This window comes from Musca autumnalis, unplaced genomic scaffold, assembly GCF_047663935.1.
Source record: "Musca autumnalis isolate F117 unplaced genomic scaffold, ASM4766393v1 scaffold_5, whole genome shotgun sequence".
In the NCBI taxonomy this organism is placed as follows: Eukaryota; Metazoa; Arthropoda; class Insecta; order Diptera; family Muscidae; genus Musca; species Musca autumnalis.
The window spans coordinates 143,904,401-143,924,392 of NW_027412088.1; the positions used below are offsets into that span (position 1 = coordinate 143,904,401).

General features: G+C 33.4%; 1 protein-coding gene across 36 annotated transcripts in view; it reads left to right on the plus strand.

Annotated features, from left to right (window-relative positions):
- Dscam1 (Down syndrome cell adhesion molecule 1) overlaps positions 1 to 19,992 on the plus strand; it is a 255,910-nt gene that overhangs the window by 12,005 nt on the left and 223,913 nt on the right. For all 36 annotated transcript variants that reach the window (XM_073956048.1, XM_073956049.1, XM_073956059.1 and 33 more), the window contains exon 3: positions 13,816 to 14,159. In XM_073956048.1, the coding sequence (XP_073812149.1) occupies positions 14,081 to 14,159 (79 nt within the window). In that variant the 5' untranslated portion in view covers positions 13,816 to 14,080. The remainder of the gene's footprint in view (positions 1 to 13,815; positions 14,160 to 19,992) is intronic.

Consider the following 19,992-nt stretch of genomic DNA (forward strand, 5'->3'; position numbering starts at 1 on the left):
TAAAGAATTTTATGCGCAATATATGCCCCTAAAAGTATGCATCTGCATACATTTTTATATTAAAATCAGCTGATCGAAACAGTCGTTCGGTGAAGAACTTTGTTATTAATATAATATGCCCCTAAAAGTATGCATCTGTATTCCTTTTTTCTATTCTATTTTCTCTATTAATCAGCTGATCGGTTCTAGATAAACAATACTTTCGAGTCTAAATATTTTAAATTCCTAATCAAGGAATATCCCCTTGCGGAAATTTTCGTCAGAAATAAGACCACCTTTTAATGTTGAACGCCATACCCATTACATACCATATCCGGTTTAACCTTCTTTATGAGGATTTATTTGACATAAACCCAATGGAATTAACATTTGAAATCCAGTGGATATATTTAATCCGTTTATATGTAAATGTGCTATTAGACTTTGTCCATCTAAACATGGCATAATTTCTGCTTGAAGTTTGATATATTTGGAGATGATATGATAACTTGATAAGTTGTAAAAATGAATCCCTACATTTCTCTTTAAAATTTCCAATTAAACTTCCAGGGAAACGCCCATATCTTTACACCACACAAAAATGATTTCGTTGCCAAGTTCATATTGACAAAAGTCAATAGAAGTAACCGAAAAAAGAGCACAAATTCCAAAGGAGAACAAGAAGAATGCAACAAAAGGAGAAAATCTCAACAATTCGACAAAGACTTTTCTACATTTGTTGACAAAATCCGCCCCTGCCCCCTTTACCCTCAAAAAACATATCAAGACATTTTGCCATTGCAATTTCAGTCAAACAAAATTGCAGTGACATTTTCAAATTTACTTTTTGTTTTCAAGTTAAGTGCCTTAAAGTGGCCACTTCGTTAAGTCTAAGGCGAAAAAGAATTTCAACCCCTTTTTTCTCTCGGTTGTAATAACTTGGGGTAGAATATTGGATGGATGGCTCAAAAATGCAATACATCATTATGGGGTTTTTTACAACTCCCCGTTTAAGCGACTCTCCATTGAAGTGTTGAAACAATAATATCTTCGGCAGAAGATTTTCTTGGCGATTTAGTTGGACAGTAAAGTGCTTAATGTGAGCCAATGTAATGTGAACCAGATAATCGCTTTGTTGTAAGATATTTATGGCAATTGTCGGATGATTTCATGGATAAGAGGAATCCTAACAATAATTTTTTGAAATGGAAACTTACTATTTAAGAGGATTTTCAGGATCTAGTTGAGTATTTTGGATTTTACAAAATTTTTTAAATAAATTAAATGGGAAACTTGAAGAATATGAGCCTAAAAGTATACACTAAGTTTACATATATGTTATTATCAGCTGTTATCGTGGAAATATAGGAGAAACAATAAAATAGAATTATGGAAATTTCATGTAAACAGAAAATTGGAACAAAAATGCAGCCAGAAGCATTGAAAACGATGGATAAAAGAAATAAAGAATAATTTGTACCAGAAATAAGATCAGCAAAAAAGCCTGCCTGCTTATCTGCCTCCGTAAAAGACAAAATTTCCATCAGACATTGTTTTGATAAAACCCGCAATTTAAATTGACATTGCCATAGTACACATATTGCACTAACGCGAATGTTTTAGTTGCCCGTGAGTTAGGAATTTAAAGATATATACAGCTTTTGCCAAAATTTGCTCCTAAAAGTATGCATCTGTATTCATTTTTTTATCTTAAAATCAGCCATTTGAACCCAGAATTTTGTCGATCGATTTTAATACATAAAAAAACAAAAAATATTTTATATTCCCGCCATTCAAAACTTCCCATGGAATATAAGTTTCTCAGTGTGCTATTCCCCTCTGTAATAATTGCTAATTTTCTGTCTCGGCGAATTTATTTTCCCATGACAAAAATTTGCATGAAAACTATAACTGAAGTAAAGATATTTTTGCTTTCGGTTTGCTTACAATCGATTTGTACTTGAGATTGATCGCTTGATGATAAATTCTCTCCCTCCATTCACATATCGTAAAAATTTATTAAATTAAAATTCAATGAGTTTTTGTTGTTGCTGTTGTATGTCTGCAAGTAAACGTCACGTTTTGTCGTTAAACAGTTTTTTTCGGTCGCTACTAAAGTCGTGAGTTTGTAGGGAAGGAAGTGGAAACAAAATAAACAAAAACAAATTTATAATACCCTCTCCATATTGTAGGGTATAAAAATGTAATGAATGATGAGCTACAGTAAATCATCACAATTTTTAAGGGGGCACCAAAAATGAATGCGACCTGAAGACGAAATTGTGGAAAAATATAAGAAAAAAATCGTCATGATCTTCCAAAGGGAACTTTGAATATCATTCATTAAAAAGAAACGACGAATAATTGGAAATATGCCAACTAGAGTAGTGATAGCTAAATCAATGTTCCCTATGAAAAGTTTTGGCAAGAAGGTATTTTCACAGTTGGTATTCGAAATAACAAATCATACGATATTTATTCAAAATTAGCCTCTAAAAACTTAACAACGTAAATTACAAATTTTCTTCAGTGGCGCCCAACATATTTTTGGTAAATTTGGACTAAACGTTCATAATTTGATTTTGAATTGTTTTGAATTGAACATATTTTCAGTGGCGCCCAAATTGCGAATTTTGTTTTTAAATTTTTCTATCATGACCCAAACAAGTAGAAATGTAGATTTATTTTTACTATGGGGCCTGAATTTGTCCTGAAGACTTAAATTCTCGTTTTGAAGTTTTTTTTTAATAATGTTGCAGCCAATAATGTAGGAAACTTTACCGGAAACCTTGAAAAGTAAATATGGCTATCAAAATCGGCATTGTGTATTGACTATATTCCGCAATGGCGCCCAACAGTTTTTTGCAATTGCAATTATTTGTATTTTCTAAACGAATCCTTCAAACGGTGATCTAAAACTATTTCTCGCGAACAACTACTAAGAGATAGGTCGAAGATTCACCTCTCATATCAATGAGTCTAATTAAATTCTATATTTGTGGAATTTCATTTTTTGTTGCTGGGTCCGACGGGGGTGTCTAATGCTGTAAGAAACGAAAATGTTGGGAATTGCCACTGAAAAAATGTTATTATCAGGGATTGAACTACTGACTTTTTCTAAGAACGTTGGCCATGCTTAACACTCTACCACGTGCATCCTTCAATGGTTAAATGTCTTATAAAAAATAATAACCAGAGGATTATTAAAAAATAATGCTGTCCAACAACGGATATATTTTAAGCATTGGGTTGTAAAACCACCTAATATATTTCTTCTAAAGTCTGCACAGCTATGAAAAAGTCTTAGAAAAATGGCGTGCAACCCACAGGACCATTTAAAAATTAATGGCGCCCAACAAGGGGTAATATTTAAGCATTGGGTTCCATAACCCCCACATAAATTTTTTCTAAACCCTGAAGAGCAACGAAAAAGTCTTAGAAAAATATGGTGCCCAATGTGGCTCTGTTTGTTTTTGTCTTCCTTATGAAGTATAAGATGCAGGATACTTTATGGTATCATATCATATTTAATATATCCTAGAAAAAGAGTTAATTGGAAATAAAGAAAGAGGAAGAAAAAGGTGTAATATTTCGTAAAATAGCGTCCAACGTGGTGCTGATATTTAATAATATAATTTATAATGGCGTGGGCAAAATTTTTATTTTAAAATGTGACAGTGATGAAAAGTTTCTCCGAAAATCCTCTTAACGGCAGGAAGATAATATAGTTTTTTTTTTGTGGCGCCCAAACGGGGTGATGATATTTCTGTTTTTCTTGATTTAATTATTTTGTGATTCTTTTAGGTTTAAAATATATTTTTGCAATTTCTCAACTAACTGCAAAGGAGAAAATCTGAAATTTTTAATAAAATTCTATAAAATATTTTTATATCTGAGATGCTTTTCCCAACTCCCACCAGCAGTTCGTGGCGCCCAATGTGGTGCTGTTACTTAAGTTTTTTATTAAACAAAAATTCTTTTTTTCCTCTATATCTTGGACATGTTTCGTCAAAATTCTGCACAAAGCCTAGAAAAAGGAATTAAAAAATATGTCTTTGTTGGCGCCCAATGTAGTCCTGATGATTTTGGTTTTTTGTGATTTTTTGGTTTCAATGGAGAAAATAAATATATTAAAAAATATTTTATAAAAATATTTTATTATTATATTAAATATATTATATTATAAATATAAAAAATATTTTTTGTAATGGCGCCCAAGGCGGATGTCAAGTTTTCTTTAAAAGAGAAAAAAGTAGAATAATGTATTTTTTGTTAGCATCTTGGCCATTTATCCACAAAAGTCTCCACAAAGCAAATAATAAAATTTGAAGAAAAACGTAGTCATGATGATTTCATTTTGTTTAATGTTTTGGGCTAAGAATATTTATGGTTATGAAATATTTTCAGTTCATTGGAGAAAATGTTTAATAAATATTTTTTGTAATGGCGCCCAACATGGATTTTATGTTTGCGTTTTTATTTATTTTTTCATTAGTATTTAATTTTTTTATAAAATCATATAGAATACTTTTAAATCTAGTAGTTATGCAATTTTAATGGACCCAAGGAAGGTCTGATATTTAATATATATTGTATTTTTTAAAGTAATTAATTTTTTAAATATAAATATTCTTTATAATGGCGTCCAACGTGGTAAGAGTAATTGTTTAGATGTGTTTTTCTCATGAACTCCTAGTGTTCATTATAAAACCTCTTTATAAGTCAAAGTTAATCTCGAAAGTTACCAAAAATTCAATTTAAAGCAAGGGGAGGCATTGTGACTCACAAGAGAGCCCATTTGCTCTAAGTGAGCGTAAATTTGTTATCCCTCACAGCCTGTGTAGATGCTAACACGTTGTGAACAACAACAAATTTTCGCTCATTGAGAGCACAAGAGAGACCCAAAAATTTTCTCTGCCTCACTCTGATTTAAAGCTAGTTGTACTGGACTACAATGGTGAGTAACTAATCGCTTCTTACTAACTATACAACAGAGTGAGGCAGAGAAATTTTTTGGATCTCCCTTGTGCTCTCAATGAGCCTATGGTGCTCAAAATGTTTGTGCATTAATCTCTCTGAGAAAGTCTTTCCCTTGCAAAACCACGACAGATGAGAACAACGAATACGAATATTGTTGTTGAAGTCACGTTAACGTATATGGGTGATCTTAGCTGCAATGAGCGTAAATTTGTTGTTGCTCGCAACGTGTTAGTGCTGTTTTACATTTAAGCGACTTGTCTTACGATTTTTTGTCTCCTCTTTGTGGTGGTTATTCTTGTTAGGCAGAGTTGCAAAACATAGTAAGAGAAATTGAAACAAAATTTAGTTTTGCAATGAATTTTGTGCATAAAAAATCATTTAAAGCATAAAATGATTAATTGTTATAAGCATTTTAAAATTTGTATAACATATTTTTATAAAATACCTTCTTTTTACATTAAGTATTTTTAACAAAATGTACACTTGGTACCATGTTACAAAAAAATGCAACCCTGTGTGTGAAATTTACGAAGATGAGCAAAGAGGAGACAAAAAATCGTAAGACAAGTCGCTTAAATGTAAAACAGCACTTAAGGCCTGCGTACATAAGCTGCTTTGCCTGATTGCCTTGCTTTGCTGCTTCAATAAAAAAATAAAAGAACAAAGAAGGCCGACCCAATTTCCAACTGATGGCAACCCAGTTCGAAATTTCGTCTTTATTCTATTATTTTTATTACGTCAGAAATGAAGCAGGTAAGCAAGGCAATCAGGCAGAGCGGCTTATGTACGCAGGCCTTTAGCATCTACACCCAGGTCAGGCAATGTGCGCTTACTGAGAGCAAGTGAGCGAAAACTTCAATGTAAAATGCATTGAAATGTATGCTCACTTGCTCTCAGTAAGCGCACATTGCCTATCCATGATCTACACAGGTTGTGAGCGATAGCCAATTTACGCTCACTTAGAGCACATTGGCTCTCTTGTGAGTCACAATGCCTTCCACTGCAATACAATGATCCAAAACCCACCATTCATTTATTCTAATACCTGCAGAGTCATAAGAACGAAAGTTCGTTCAACCTAAACAGTTTGTTAATGCAGTTGTGGCACATAATTAAACTGAAATGAGAGCATAAACAGAACAAAGAAAAATTAGAATAGTATTTATTATAAAATAAGAAGAATATTCCGAATGATATCCTGGCTAGCAAATCCAATGAATTATATCCTTAACTATTTTTTTTAGATTTTTATCTCAAACCAGTTTTAATTGTTTTCGGTTTCTATTACAAAACAACCCTCTTGTTCCATAGAATATAATTTACAGTAAAAACTCACTACACACGACAATAACCAAATATGTTTCATCAGAAGAATAGTACCTCTCTTGGGAGAATAGCATAAAGTAACAAGTGAAAGAACAAAATCGATAGTCAAATACTTAATGATATTTACTTCAAGATGTGAGGGTCTCCCTCTATCTTGTGAGAAATATTTCTCAAAGAAACTAAAGAAACCACACTTGGTTATAATTCGAAAAAGTTCGTTATAGGTTTCACTGTAATTTATTCTTTCTTTTCTTCCATCAAAATCTTTCAGCAACATTTCCAATTAGAAGATATTTCAAAATTCCATAGAAATTTAAAGCAGCTGTAAGAGATCGTTACAGAAATATCAACCCTCTGTCATCGTATGTATAACAGGGTCCATACGCACAATGGATGGAATGAATGAATGCACTTTGATCAATACACACACGTGTTGTCATATGGATTTTCTTTTTTGGGTTAGGTAGGTTAGGGAGAATATATCATCCCTCATTGCCTTGCCTTGTGTGATGTGTGTTTCCACTTTTATTAATAAAATGTTTAAATAAAACATTAATGAAAAGAATGGCACAACTAATTGTAACGTTTTTCTTTATAACATTATATTTTAAAAATGTAAGAGTAATGGGGTGGGTTCTCTTCTGGCTCATGCATACATGTGACAGCCAGTTTATGGTGTAAAAGATCAATGATCTCAATAAAAATTTTTTCACTCCCACTTTAAAGACACAGACACACACATAATATCCAACATGAAATGTTGTTAACCATTCCGCTAAATCCACAAAATTTATGGGCTTCCAATTATTATTCGGGATTGCATTTCCATTTCATAATTTCCATAAAAATATATTTTCAAAACAGGGAAAAAATCTCTGCTCTGTATACCCAAAAGAAAACTGTCATAATTTAGCTTGTTAAAAAGTTTAACAAATGATATGCGGCCAGCAGACTAATGCACTTTTTTACGTCTTCGTAGAACAATTAATTTTGGAGGAATTTAGACATACATAAATCCCCTTCCTTCTTCTAGACGCACAGAAGTTCGAAACTAGAACAGGAGGCGTCAGAATGCATTAATGCCAAAATTATGATGTCTATAAATTTCCATTCAATAACGAAATAAATAAATGGCCCACATAGTCTGTAAGTTGTAAGGAAATATGTACGATGACATTTATTTTTAAATATCAGAAAAGATATTTAACTTGGGAATCAATTTCAATTCAATTTATGACATTGAAATGTCTGCCACAATAGTATCACTTTATTGAGAGTGCCACCATACAAAAGTAATTTGTACCTTATAAATTGTATTTTAATGATGTTCTTAAAATTTTGGAGAACTTTTATGGAGACATACTATTTTAAAGATTAGAGTTGCAGCTTGTTAATGGGTTACAGAAAAATTATAGATTTCAACTTAGGTGGCAATTCTAAAATTAGGTAAATTCCATGTCTTTTATTTTTATGATGTATAACAAATTTAGTAGAACAGTTATGCCCTGTTTCAGTAAGATGATTCGAATCCAAATCCGTTCAAACTACTACCAAACTTCGGTTTTTTGAAAAATATTTCATCATTTTATTTTTTCAATCACAAAAACATTTTCTACATTGGAGTTTGGTAGTGATTCGAACGAATTTGAATTCGAATCGTCTTAGAGAAACAGTACATTAGAAGAGAAAAGTTTTGTGTTCTCGAGAAAATATTGAATACAAGTTATGTGGCAATTCTAAGACCAGGATATTCCAAGTCTCTCCAAAGTAGTGCAATGACTTCAGTTAAATCCGTAGAGATAATTTTACTCAAAATAATTTTTCTTGCAAATAGGGCAAGTAGTTCAGAGATATTTTTCCTATGTGTTTATACCCAACATTTTATTCTAAATTTTTATGCACCAAAAAAACATTCTGAAATAAGTTAGTGTCCTCCGTTGGGCGCCAACATCATTCTAGATTTTCTCACGATAATCTATAGGTGAAATACGGCCCTATCTTCACCTTAAGAAATATTCTCCTTGAATTGGTGTAAAATGCATTTTCAAATAGAATAACAAACCTTTACCCCATGTTGGGCGCCACTGTAAAAATTTGATCAAGACAAATTTCAGTCTTTAATTTTCTAATATTTCTTACTTCGACCACTGAAGCTTCTTTTTTAGGGCGGAATATCATCCTATCGTCACCGCAAGAAAGATTCCATTTGAATAGATGGAATCAAATGGAATAACAAGACTTTGTCCCATGTTGGTCGCCACTCTTATAGCTTGATTAAGACAAATTTCAGTCTTTAGTTGTCTAATAACTTTTTCTCCGCCCACTGAAGCTTTTTTTAGCCGTAATACCGCCCTATATTCAACTCAACAAAGATTCCCTTAGAATTGATGTAAAATTCAATATCAAAGAGAATAACAAACCTTTACCCCATATTGGGCGCCACTGTCATAATTTGATCAAGACGTCTCGTTGAGAAAAACCATCCGTTCATTTATATAAAAATGCATATTAAATAGAATAACAAACCTTTATCCCATGTTGGGCGCCACTGTAAAAATTTGATCAAGACAAATTTTAGTCTTTAGTTTTCTAATATTTCTTACTTCGACCACTGAAGCTTCTTTTTTAAGGCGGAATATCGTCCTATCTTCACCGCAAGAAAGATTCCATTTCAATAGATGGAATCAAATAGAATAACAAGACTTTGCCCCATGTTGGACGCCCCTGTTATTGCTTGATCAAGACAAATTTCAGTCTTTAGTTGTCTAATATCTTTTTCTCCGCCCACTGAACCTTTTTTTGGCCGTAATACCGCCTTATCTTCGCCTTAAGAAAGATTCCCTTAGAATTGATGTAAAATTCAATATTAAATAGAATAACAAACCTTTACCCCATATTGGGTGCCACAGCCATAATTTAATAAAGATGTCCTATCTATCTTCTCGTTAAGAAAAACTATCCTTTAATTTATATAAAAATGCATATCAAATAGGATAACACACCTTTGCCCCATGTTGGAAGCCATTGTCATAATTTGATCAACACAAATTTCAGTGTTTACTTTTCTAATATCTCTATCACCGTCCACTGAAGCTTCTTTTTTAAACGATTTTTATACCAAAAAATCTAAACTTTTTGGATCTGGGTAGCTGTAAGCTTTGCTCTCTCCCAAGGTTCACCAAAGCAAAGTTTTTGTGACTGTTGACGCCCTTGAAGGGTAAAGCCCTACCAAAGCGTTTTTGTAAGAATAAAGATGATCCCTAGACTACCATCCTTGAGGTTTGGCAGGTCGCTTTTTCCGCTTTCTGGTCAAATCCCAAAACAAGATGCATTTACATTGGGGCCCACACTTCAACAGCTTTTATCGCAGGTATGCCAGGGTTCGAGATAGCTGTAAGTTTTGCTCGCTCTACCACCGTCATCCCTTCATGTGATTTCCAGTTGTGGCTGGCAGCTTATGATTTTGACGCCCTTGAAGAGGAAACACTACCGAATTGTTCCCTATCTGCGTTTCCCTAATTCATCTTTGCACAATGTAAATTCTGGAGCTTAGACCACTCTTGAGAAGCAACTAAAAAATTTCGCAGATTTTTCCATTGGAATAAATTCGAGTAGTCTTCTTCTGGCTTCATTTTAACCGATCTATCATAGGACTTTGAATTGATGGGTTTTGAACATGCTAACCACTCGCAAAGGGATGCCAAATACAATTTATATTTATATATAAAACAGCGAAGCTTTCAAAGTCACTTTTACATTGTTAGATATTTTTAAAGCTATGCAGCAACTTCTATCTGATAACATCCAGGAAGCGGCCCAAACATTTTTTCTATCGAACCTCTTTTTACGTCTTGCTTCATATTCCAGGCTACACCACATTTCTTTTGGCGCTCTATCTTTCAATTCTTCATTCGACGTATCATTCCGCAGGAGTGTATCGTAGAGTTTTTCACTATTAAGGTATTTCAACATAGGTGCATACCTTTACTACCGCCATTCTTCTTCGTTTTCACCTTCCCTTCGTAGTGAGGGTGCTCCAATGAATTTCTAAAATAAGGGAAGATATTAAATTAATCAGGGTGTAATTTACAATTGAAAATCTGTGGACTTCAACTGTCGTATCTCAACCGCCATTCTTCTTCGTTTTCAACTTGAAGGTGAGGTTCTTCTTCGTTTTCAACTTACCTTCGTAGTGAGGGTACTCCAAAGAATTTCTAAAATAAGAGAAGGTATTAAAATAATCAGGGTGTAATTTATCATTGTAAAAGTAAGGAAAGTTTTTAAATTCATCACAACCTTGTCTTTCCATCTAATTTTCTTTTTCGGATTCAGCAAGCATTGTCATTTCTTCGATTGCCTTTATAGTGAGGGGGCTTAGAAGAATTTCTAAAATTATTAAATTTATCAGGGTGTAATTTACCATTGGAAATCTGTGGACGACTATGGCCTCTGTAATCCAATATAATTTCTTCAACGTTGGCTTCTTCTTTGGTTTTCTCCTTCCTGGAACAAACACCTACATCAACTAAAGGTTCTTCCTGTGTCTGACTCACATTCTCAGCCTCGAACTGCCGTTGATGTTCTACCTCCTTTTCTGATTGCACGGCCAAACCTTCGTGTTCACAACTTTGCCTTTCCAGTTCATTTTCTTTTTCGGCTTCCTCAGCCAAGATCATTTCTTCGATGACACTTTATTCTTGCCAGAATCATCTAAATTTATCTTCTTCAAGTGGGTGGTCTTTGTATAAATTTCCTCGATAGTGAGGCCTTGAGTGGAATATGTGGTGGTCATAGTAACATTTCCCAGCGGAGTTGAGTTATTTAGACTCTGTCCCGTAATTATTTCTTTCCATCATAAAAAATAGGTTGTAAAATTGTGCCCTTAAGCCCCCTCAGCCGTCAATATTGCTATGCCTAACATGAGATTTTTGTTATCCCAAACGCCATTGCCAAAGCACTGCATGCCAGCCACAACTGTGTGAAGTATAAAGGTTATAAATCCACGTCCTAATGTTATGGGAATGACTTTGATGTGTGGAGTCGTTTTTTATTGGGTTTTTGGGTCAAGAGAACCCTTGAGACTTCCTTTGTAGGTGACTTACACACAAAAAAGCCAATGTATAATCCATCTTCTTTGCGTCTACTATTTCTTTTTTCCCCTTCTTAATGCATTTTTAATATTGTTCATGTGGCAAAAAACGGAGTCAAAGAAAATATGTTCAAAGGCAGGAGGAGGGTGGTGGTTGAATTTAAGACAAAGCCCTTGAATAAAAGTTTCCAGTTCACATTTTGTTTGCTGCTGTTGTTGTTCTGAAAACTGCATAATTTAACATAAATTAGTGAATGAACAAATGTATGCAGCCTGACAATAACAACAAATAACTTTTCAAACAAAAGTTTAACAAAAGTTTAATTTAATAATGGAAAAAACGGGACGGAAATTCTCTTACTTCCTGTAGCTAACAAATTGTTATAATAGAAACTCACGCACCACCACCATCATTATTTGTCATTTATTTCTTTTGTTATTCATATTTTTATAAACAAAGGACCTGTACTTTTTTGAACTAATTCAAATAATTTTATTTATTTTTTTAACTCACAAGTAAGGCCATAGTTAAGGGTATTTGTCTCGGAAGACATTATAGCACTTTATGACAACCGCACCCGACTTCAGGTTAACTGCTGACAGACATAAAGTGATTCTCTTTTAGAGTTGTAAGTCTAGTGAACTAGTTCAGTGCCATAGTTCGTATGCGTATGAGTTATTTTGTAAAAACAAACGGATAAAATAATTCATACGAAGTTCGTTCATACAAACGACCGGTGTCCACTGAACTATACAGTTAAATAGGTCGTTCAAACGAACTAGATTTTAACAACTCTATTCTCTTTCTCGCATAAGCCGTCGGCCAACTTTTAATTTATATTTCAAACTAAGGATTGAGGGCAATGTTTGCCATATTTACCTTAAAAAAGATTTTAGTATCTTATGTCAACTGCAGCCAACTTCACTTAAAAGGCTGAGATATATAAAACTATTGTTTGTCTCGCATAAATCATTGATTGGTTTGAAATGAAAATGAAGAAAGTGCTACCAGGGCTTCTATTGAACTAAGCCGTAGATTCTCCCAATTATTTTATATTTAAATCTTTTAAATAAGGCCATATCTAACAATATGAAGATTTTAGTATATAATGGCAACTGCAGCTAACTTCAGACTAAAGACTGAAATACATAAAGCAATATTCTTTCTCGCATAATTCATCAGTTGGTTTGAAACAAAGGTGAAAAAATATCTGCCAGGGCCACTTTTAAACTGGGGTGTCGTTTCTCTTTATTCTTCGATATTTTAAACCAATTGGTGACTTATGTGAGAAAGCCAATCCTTTAAACTTAAGTTGGCTGCAGTTGTCATAAAATGCTAATGGTCTGCACGCAGAAAAAAAAATATGATTAATCCAACAATATTCGAAGAGCAAAATATGTATTGTAAAGATATTGTTAAATTCCAAATGTAGTATTGTGATTCCAACAATTGGGTTTTGTTAAATTCAAAAATAGTTTTTGTCAACTGGACAATAGTTCTCTCTTTTCTTCGATAATTGTTTCTCTTCTCTCGCTATTCGATGCCGTGTTGAAAAAAAACAATTATGGTGAGTTTTGTTTGTATGACATGATGTCTTTATCATTGTTTTTGTGTGTATGTATACCAACAATGAGACTCTTGTTTTTATTTGTTTCTGTTTTGTTTCATTCTTCTATTTTTATTGTGCTTTGAGGTTTGGTGTTATACCGGAGTTTGTTATGGTGTTTAATTATTCTTTATGTTGTGGTGGACGCTTGTGGTTTTTTGTTTGTCTTTGTTGTCAGCCAATGCAGCAAACCATGTATTGCGTTCATCAATGATTGCAATATTATACGCGACATTTATATCCAAGTTATGTAAAAAGTGTATATGAGAAGTATATACACTCAAATCAAAAATTTCTGGGCTGGTTTTCTGGGTTGACAATACTTTTTGTAAACAAAATTAGATTATGATAGTTCCTACAATCGGTATTGTTAACGATTTTTACAATATTGCGGAAATTCGAAAGTTGTTTTTGTTTTCTATGTTTGGAACAAAAGATGGTATTTTTGGATTTGGATTACAATGTTTGAACAAAACAAATACATTTTTGGAACCAAAACAGATATTTTTGTTCCAACAAAAGCGTGTGTTTCTCTGAAACAATTCGAAACGAAATATTTTAATTTCATTTTTTATTCCAATGCTTACAATTGTAAAATAATACAAAAAAATTCAATACAATTTAATTAACTAATGTTCTTTTTTCTCTCCTTTCTTTACAGATCTTTGTTGTGCCTACATCCATCTAATCTATTCATCCACAAAATAATAGTGTTTTGAAATAGAATTTATTTTTTGTGTTTTACCCAGTATTGTGATTTGTTCGATTTTGTGTTCTAACTAACCTCGCGTTTTGTTTTCTTCTTCGTCTTGTAATCCTCTTTAATTTTTTTAGGTTATTTGATTACATTTCTCGTGATTGAGAAATAAAATCGGAAAAATAAAAAAATCGATAGTGAAAAATTTGTGTGCCATTATCATCATCATTGACGCCGCGTACTTGGATTACGTGTAAACCCAATCAAATAATAGAAAAAAAAAACAACAATTAATTAAATCACAACTAAATAGAAAAACAACAACCTTCACTTCAAGTGTTGGTTCCATTTGCAAAAATCTCAAAAATAAATTTGATCTCATCCAAAGCCAAAGAACAGCGCATGCTACAACGTTCCACAATGGGATTATTAATAAATATTATCAAATGGCTAATGCTATTTGCTGTCGTCACAGCATACTGTAAGTATAATGAAATATTTTTTCATTCATTCTATTTTTTATATTTACTTATAAGGTATACTCAGCTACGCATTTTAAACACAAGTAAAAATTAAATAAATTTTTTGATGTGCAAATCGCTTGTCAGAATTGAATATAGGGCCAAAAGACCAATCGAACCATTTGGTTGGTTCCCTCTTAATTTTCTCTCAGGGTAGCTGGTGTAATTTTGAAAACTGTATAAAATAATCTTATAGTGTAAAGTGAATGATTAGAAACCTTAGGGGTGAGATAACCTTAACATGTTTTCAAACTTTAAATTGGTATTTGAAAATATGATATAAGGTTTTGGTTGTTGATGTGCCATGTTGACCACTTTTGGTAAGCAGAACTGGCGATGTGTGATCAACCAAACGTACGGTGACCTTGGAAGACAGGAGTGCAGAAGGGTTTCATGTGAAGAGTGCTTGATCACAAGTTTAGTCGGTCCTAAGTTCAAGGCGGAAGCTGAAAATGTCCAAGTTGTAATGAAAAGATAATGTCGTTGTAGTTTAGGTAATTAAACACTTGAACAATTTTGATCGAAATAGAATACAATAAGTAGAATGCGATTCCAATTCCGTAACCTGTTGAGTATGCATTTCCTATTAAATAGTTTTTAGTTTAGAATAATTTTGATCGAAATAGAATACGATTCCAATTCCGTAACCTGTTAAGTATGCATTTCCTATTAAATAGACACACAAATCATCAGCTGACTTGAAATGTTTATAAACCAAGTACTGTCAAGGAAACCTTTGAAGTGGACCATTGTTTGCTTTTACTGTTATATATCTCAAAGAAAGAAGTAAGATAGTTTTTTGGACTAATTTTGGCATTTTATGCGAACAGCAGCCATCTTCAGGTTAAAGTCCGATTCTCTTTCTATCATAAGTCATCTAAACTTTGTTGTCGTTTCCCTTCGTAATTTCACACGAACGGTTCCATTTCGGTACCCTATTGAGTATGTGTTTTCTATCAAAATTTGGGTCTTGTGCTCATTCCGGCAACATAAAAGACGTAAAAGAAATCTTCGAGAGGTATGGGAAGAGTTTTCTTTTTTGTTGTTTTATACACGTACTATCATGGAAATCTTTTGAGAGAGATACAGTAGTTGGACTAGAAGAGCATTACGTTTACTATTGTGTCGGTATTTTTTCCTAGGATCATGGAAATGTATGGTGGCGTCACGCAATCTTCTCAGCACACTGTACCAATATCCGTAGCTGGTCTCCGAGTTGAAGAATGAATTGAATTAAACAGTTAAGACAATTGGATACAGAATACCTAATAAATTACCCATTAGGCGTATTGATTGTGAATGTGGCTTCCCCTGCAACGTTTACAATGAGGAAGTGTGGCTTCCCCTACAACGTTTACAATGAGGAAGGAAATACCGTTTCGTAACCTGTTGAGTATTCGTTTTTTTAATTAATGTAAGCTTTGTGCTCATCCTGACAATAGAAACGAACATAAGCAGCCGTCGATAAGTATCGGAAGAGTTTCTTTTTCTGTTTTATAGTCGTACTACCATGGAAGTCTTTCGAAGAGAGGAGATATGGTAGATGTACTAGAAGAACATGACAGTTACTGTTGTGTCGATATCTTCTCCTTGGACCTTGAACATTTACGGTGGGGTCACGCAAACTTCTTAACGGGCCGTATCAATGTTTGCAGCTGGTCTTCGGGGTGAAGAATGAGCTAAAGAAAAAACACACTTGAATAATTTTGAACGAAAGGGAAGACCATTACAATTCTGTAATCTGTTCATTATCAGTTTGTTATTAAATATGAGGCTTTTGTTTATCCTGGCAACTGGAACGACCATAAATAAGCCATCAAATATGGACCTTGTGGTCATCCTGGGAATAGAAACAAACAAGCAGATATAGTAAATGGACTAGAAGAGCATTACATCAAATACCTCTAACACACCAAATAATGCAATCGGTTTCGATTTTTGTTAAGTATCTTATCAGTCATAAATATACCTAGTTGGCCGAGAAGTTGATTGTTATGTTTGCTCTGGAAATACATTATTGTAATTTGAAACTCAAACTCACAATGGCGTATAAGCTTCTAAGTTTACTGTCAAAAGTAGTAATATTGTTCAACCTGGTATTAAATGTACCATGAATAGAACTAACAATTTGATGATTCACATATTGGCTGTAATTATTTCAAGTTTAGCTGCAATATTTTAAAATAATTTTGTATTGATTGATATTTCCATCTTTAAGAAAACATCAAGTGTTGCAATTAGCAATGATTCATCGAACGAGTGAACTAGTAATTCCCAGAAAATGTATAAACAGAAATGAATAAAACATACCTTCAATTCAATATAAAAAATGGAAAAAAGGCAAAGAGTTTTCAGATTGTTATTAGACCATGGCGTATGCCTTTTTTTCAAGTTACAATTCTATTTCTTTGGCTTACAAATGATATTTTGTGTCATCAAAAATTCTTTAAGGCACCTCAGCTGTGATGTCAATTAAAGCCAGACATGATCATAAAAATTACAACACCATTACTTTCATAATTTCGGTTTTGTAGAGAGGGTTCTTTTTTATAAATTTGTGATTGGAATATTAATAAGATTTAAAAGCTACTATTTTCAGTTATAGATACACAATTCTAGGCATATTGAATTATTCAATGAATTTCAATAGTTATAACTAAAAGTTCTAAGGGTGTTACGGCATAACACTTATCAATTGAGGCATAACCTATTTTTGTTAAATATTTTTGCCATTTGTTATTTTATATTTGCTCTCCATGGTTTAACTCAGCCATAACATATTTATAACGAGACGAAGTAAATTATTGAAGCTAATAACGTAAGTTGATATTTGTCCCCTTCTCTCTAGAGAGGCGGGAGGTCCGAAATGGTGCTAATGTTTCTTGCTGTGCTAAAAATATCCTCAGTTGAATGATGCTGATGATGTTGTTGGCGACGCGGTGCGGCTTTGTTACTAACATTTATTGAGCGGGGTCATCATTCAATTAAAATTGATTAAATGCATGATGTTTTTGTGTGTGAGCTCTAAGTTTTCTTTTAAAAAACATATTTACACGAATACATTTCTACAACAGGAGCGTAACTAAAGCACACATTTCGAGGGGAATAAATGAATTTTTTTGCTAATTAAACACATGAATCATTTTCATTGAATATTGTTCCAATTTCGTTACCTGTTGAACATCCGCTAGTAAGTAAATATGGGTCTTGTGCTGATCCTAGCAACAGAAAAACCATGAAGAGGCCAAGAAAGATATGGTGTGCCCTAAATTACATTTTCGTCTTTATTTCTTTAAGAGTATAGGAAGAATTTGTCTTTCCCACCTCAAAACATTTTGTTTACGCCCCTGCTGAACAATATCATTATGTATGCCATAATTTCCACCAGCGCGGTGATGACAATGACCAAAATTGTCTGTTTAATTTTGGCTTATAGTTTTAAATTAAATTTTCCGTTTTATTTAAACGAGAGAAAGAACAAAATTCCAAGAAATAATTCCCATAGATTTTCCTATTAGCAGATGCTTGCTCGAGCTAATGGAAAATGGAAGGAAATTTTTGCAATTACTTTCAAATTTATTTACATCTGAGATAATTTTCTTTATTATCAAATATTGAATAATAGAAGTATTTAGTTGAAAGTGGATTAAAATGCTGAAAAGACAAACAAAATGCAGTTACAAAATTTGGATTTTCTTTTTAACGTCGTCATCAAAAACAGCTGATGATGAAAATTTGCATACACTGGAATAAATGTAAAAAAAAATTCAATTTCTGTAACCTGTTGAGCATCCTGTTGAAAGAAGCCGTTCAGAGGTATCGGAAGAGTTTTCTATTCTGTTTCAAAGTCGTACTACCGCGGAAATCTTTCTATGAGAGAATATTTGGTAGATGTACTAGACATTAACTCTTGTGTAGATATTTTTTCATCGTACTTTGAAAATATATGGTTGATTCATGTGCACATTTTGCATTTTGGCAACAGGAACGACCATAAAGAAACCGTACAGAGGTATCGAAAAAGTTTTCTTTTCTGTTCTATAGTCGTACTACCGTGGAAGTCTTTTGAAGCGAGAAGATATGGTAGATTTACGAGATAAGCATGACATTTACTGTTGTATCGATATATTCTTCTCGTACCTTGAAAATTACTGTCCAGCTACAGAGGCCGCAAAACCCAATAACCTTGCCCTCACCATATTTCACGGTACTTTTTAGAAGCCGTTCAGTTGTATCGGAAGAGTTTTCTTTTTTTGTTTTATAGTTTTACTACCGTTGAAGTCTTTCGAAGAGAGAATATATGGTAGATGTACTAGAAGAGCATGACATTTACGATTTCGATATTTTCTCCTCGTACCTTGAAAATATATGGTTGATTCATGTGTCCATTTTGGCAACAGAAACGACCATAAAGAAACCGTTCAGAGGTATCGAAAGTGTTTTCTTTTCTGTTTTATAGCCGTACTACCGTGGCAGTCTTTCGAACAAAGGAGATATAGTAGATGTACGAGAAGATCATGACATTTACTGTTGAGTAGATATTTTGTCCTAGTACCTTGAAAATGACTGTTCATCTACAAAGGCCGTAAAACACACTAACCTTGCCCCCACCATATTTCGCGGTACTTATAAGACTTAGCTCCACATATGCAGCATTTACTTTACTCTATATTTGCCTGTGCTTTTTCATCAATAAAACGAACCTTATCCCCTAAGGTATTGCTCTTATTTTGGTTTTTTTTTTAGCATGATTCAGTCTCTTTTGTTTATTTGCCTTAAATATGAGCGGCTTCTTTCGATCTAAACATTTCATTTTCAAGACTCCTCTCATTTGTTACATTTACCGTGTAAGCGACCAAAGCTAATGCAACGAACTCAGAGGTCAATGGAAATATAGTTTAAATATTTTTAATAGGTTTCCAGTTCAAAATATACCTAATATTTAAATAAGTTCAACAGCTGATTTCCACTTTCAAAGGAAATTGACTTCTAAATATTTACTTTTATAAAATTATTGGTGGGGACAAGAAAAGAAATTCAAATTTGTAACGTGCACTATTTCCATTCACACATCGTCGCCTACTGCATCTCTGCTACAAGAAAAATGTGTAGGCATTTGTTTTCGTTTTTTTGTGTTTTTTTCTAAATTAAAATCACATAAAAGCTGGCTGGCATCATTATGAAGAATTATTGTATCTTGTAGCTGTCGTGGAAAACACTAAAAGAAGTCGTATGTATAATCCACTAGTTGGAGATTAACAGAATGCAAGAATGGAAGGGGGTGGTGGGGGACAGATCAACTAAATATGTTTGCAATGTGGTAAAATTTTAATGATCAGCAGCAATGGATGCCCAGGCTGGCACATGTGTCATCATTACACAGAAGATACTCCACACTCTACTATAGCTATATGTATCTCTCCCAGACAGAAAAAACACAATGAACCGCACGATGGCATAGGCAGCCAGTCAACCATGTAGCTAGTAGCCATCCAGTCAGCCCAGCCATCCACATTCACATCGAGTCATCATACAAAACACCAAATGATTTCAAATTAAACAGGAAATAAACAATTTAAATGCGTGCAAATATGGTAGGGACAACGTACAGACGACTACTGCTCTGCTTCTTCTGTATTGCTCATTGGGCTCAGCAAAATAATGTTAAGCCAGAAAAATAATAACAATAATAATGAAATGAAACAAAGAGTAAAGAATTTCCATGAAAACAAATTTTTTGGTTCCATTCTATAGTGGAACAAAGAGCAATGCTTGAATGGATAAATGAATGAA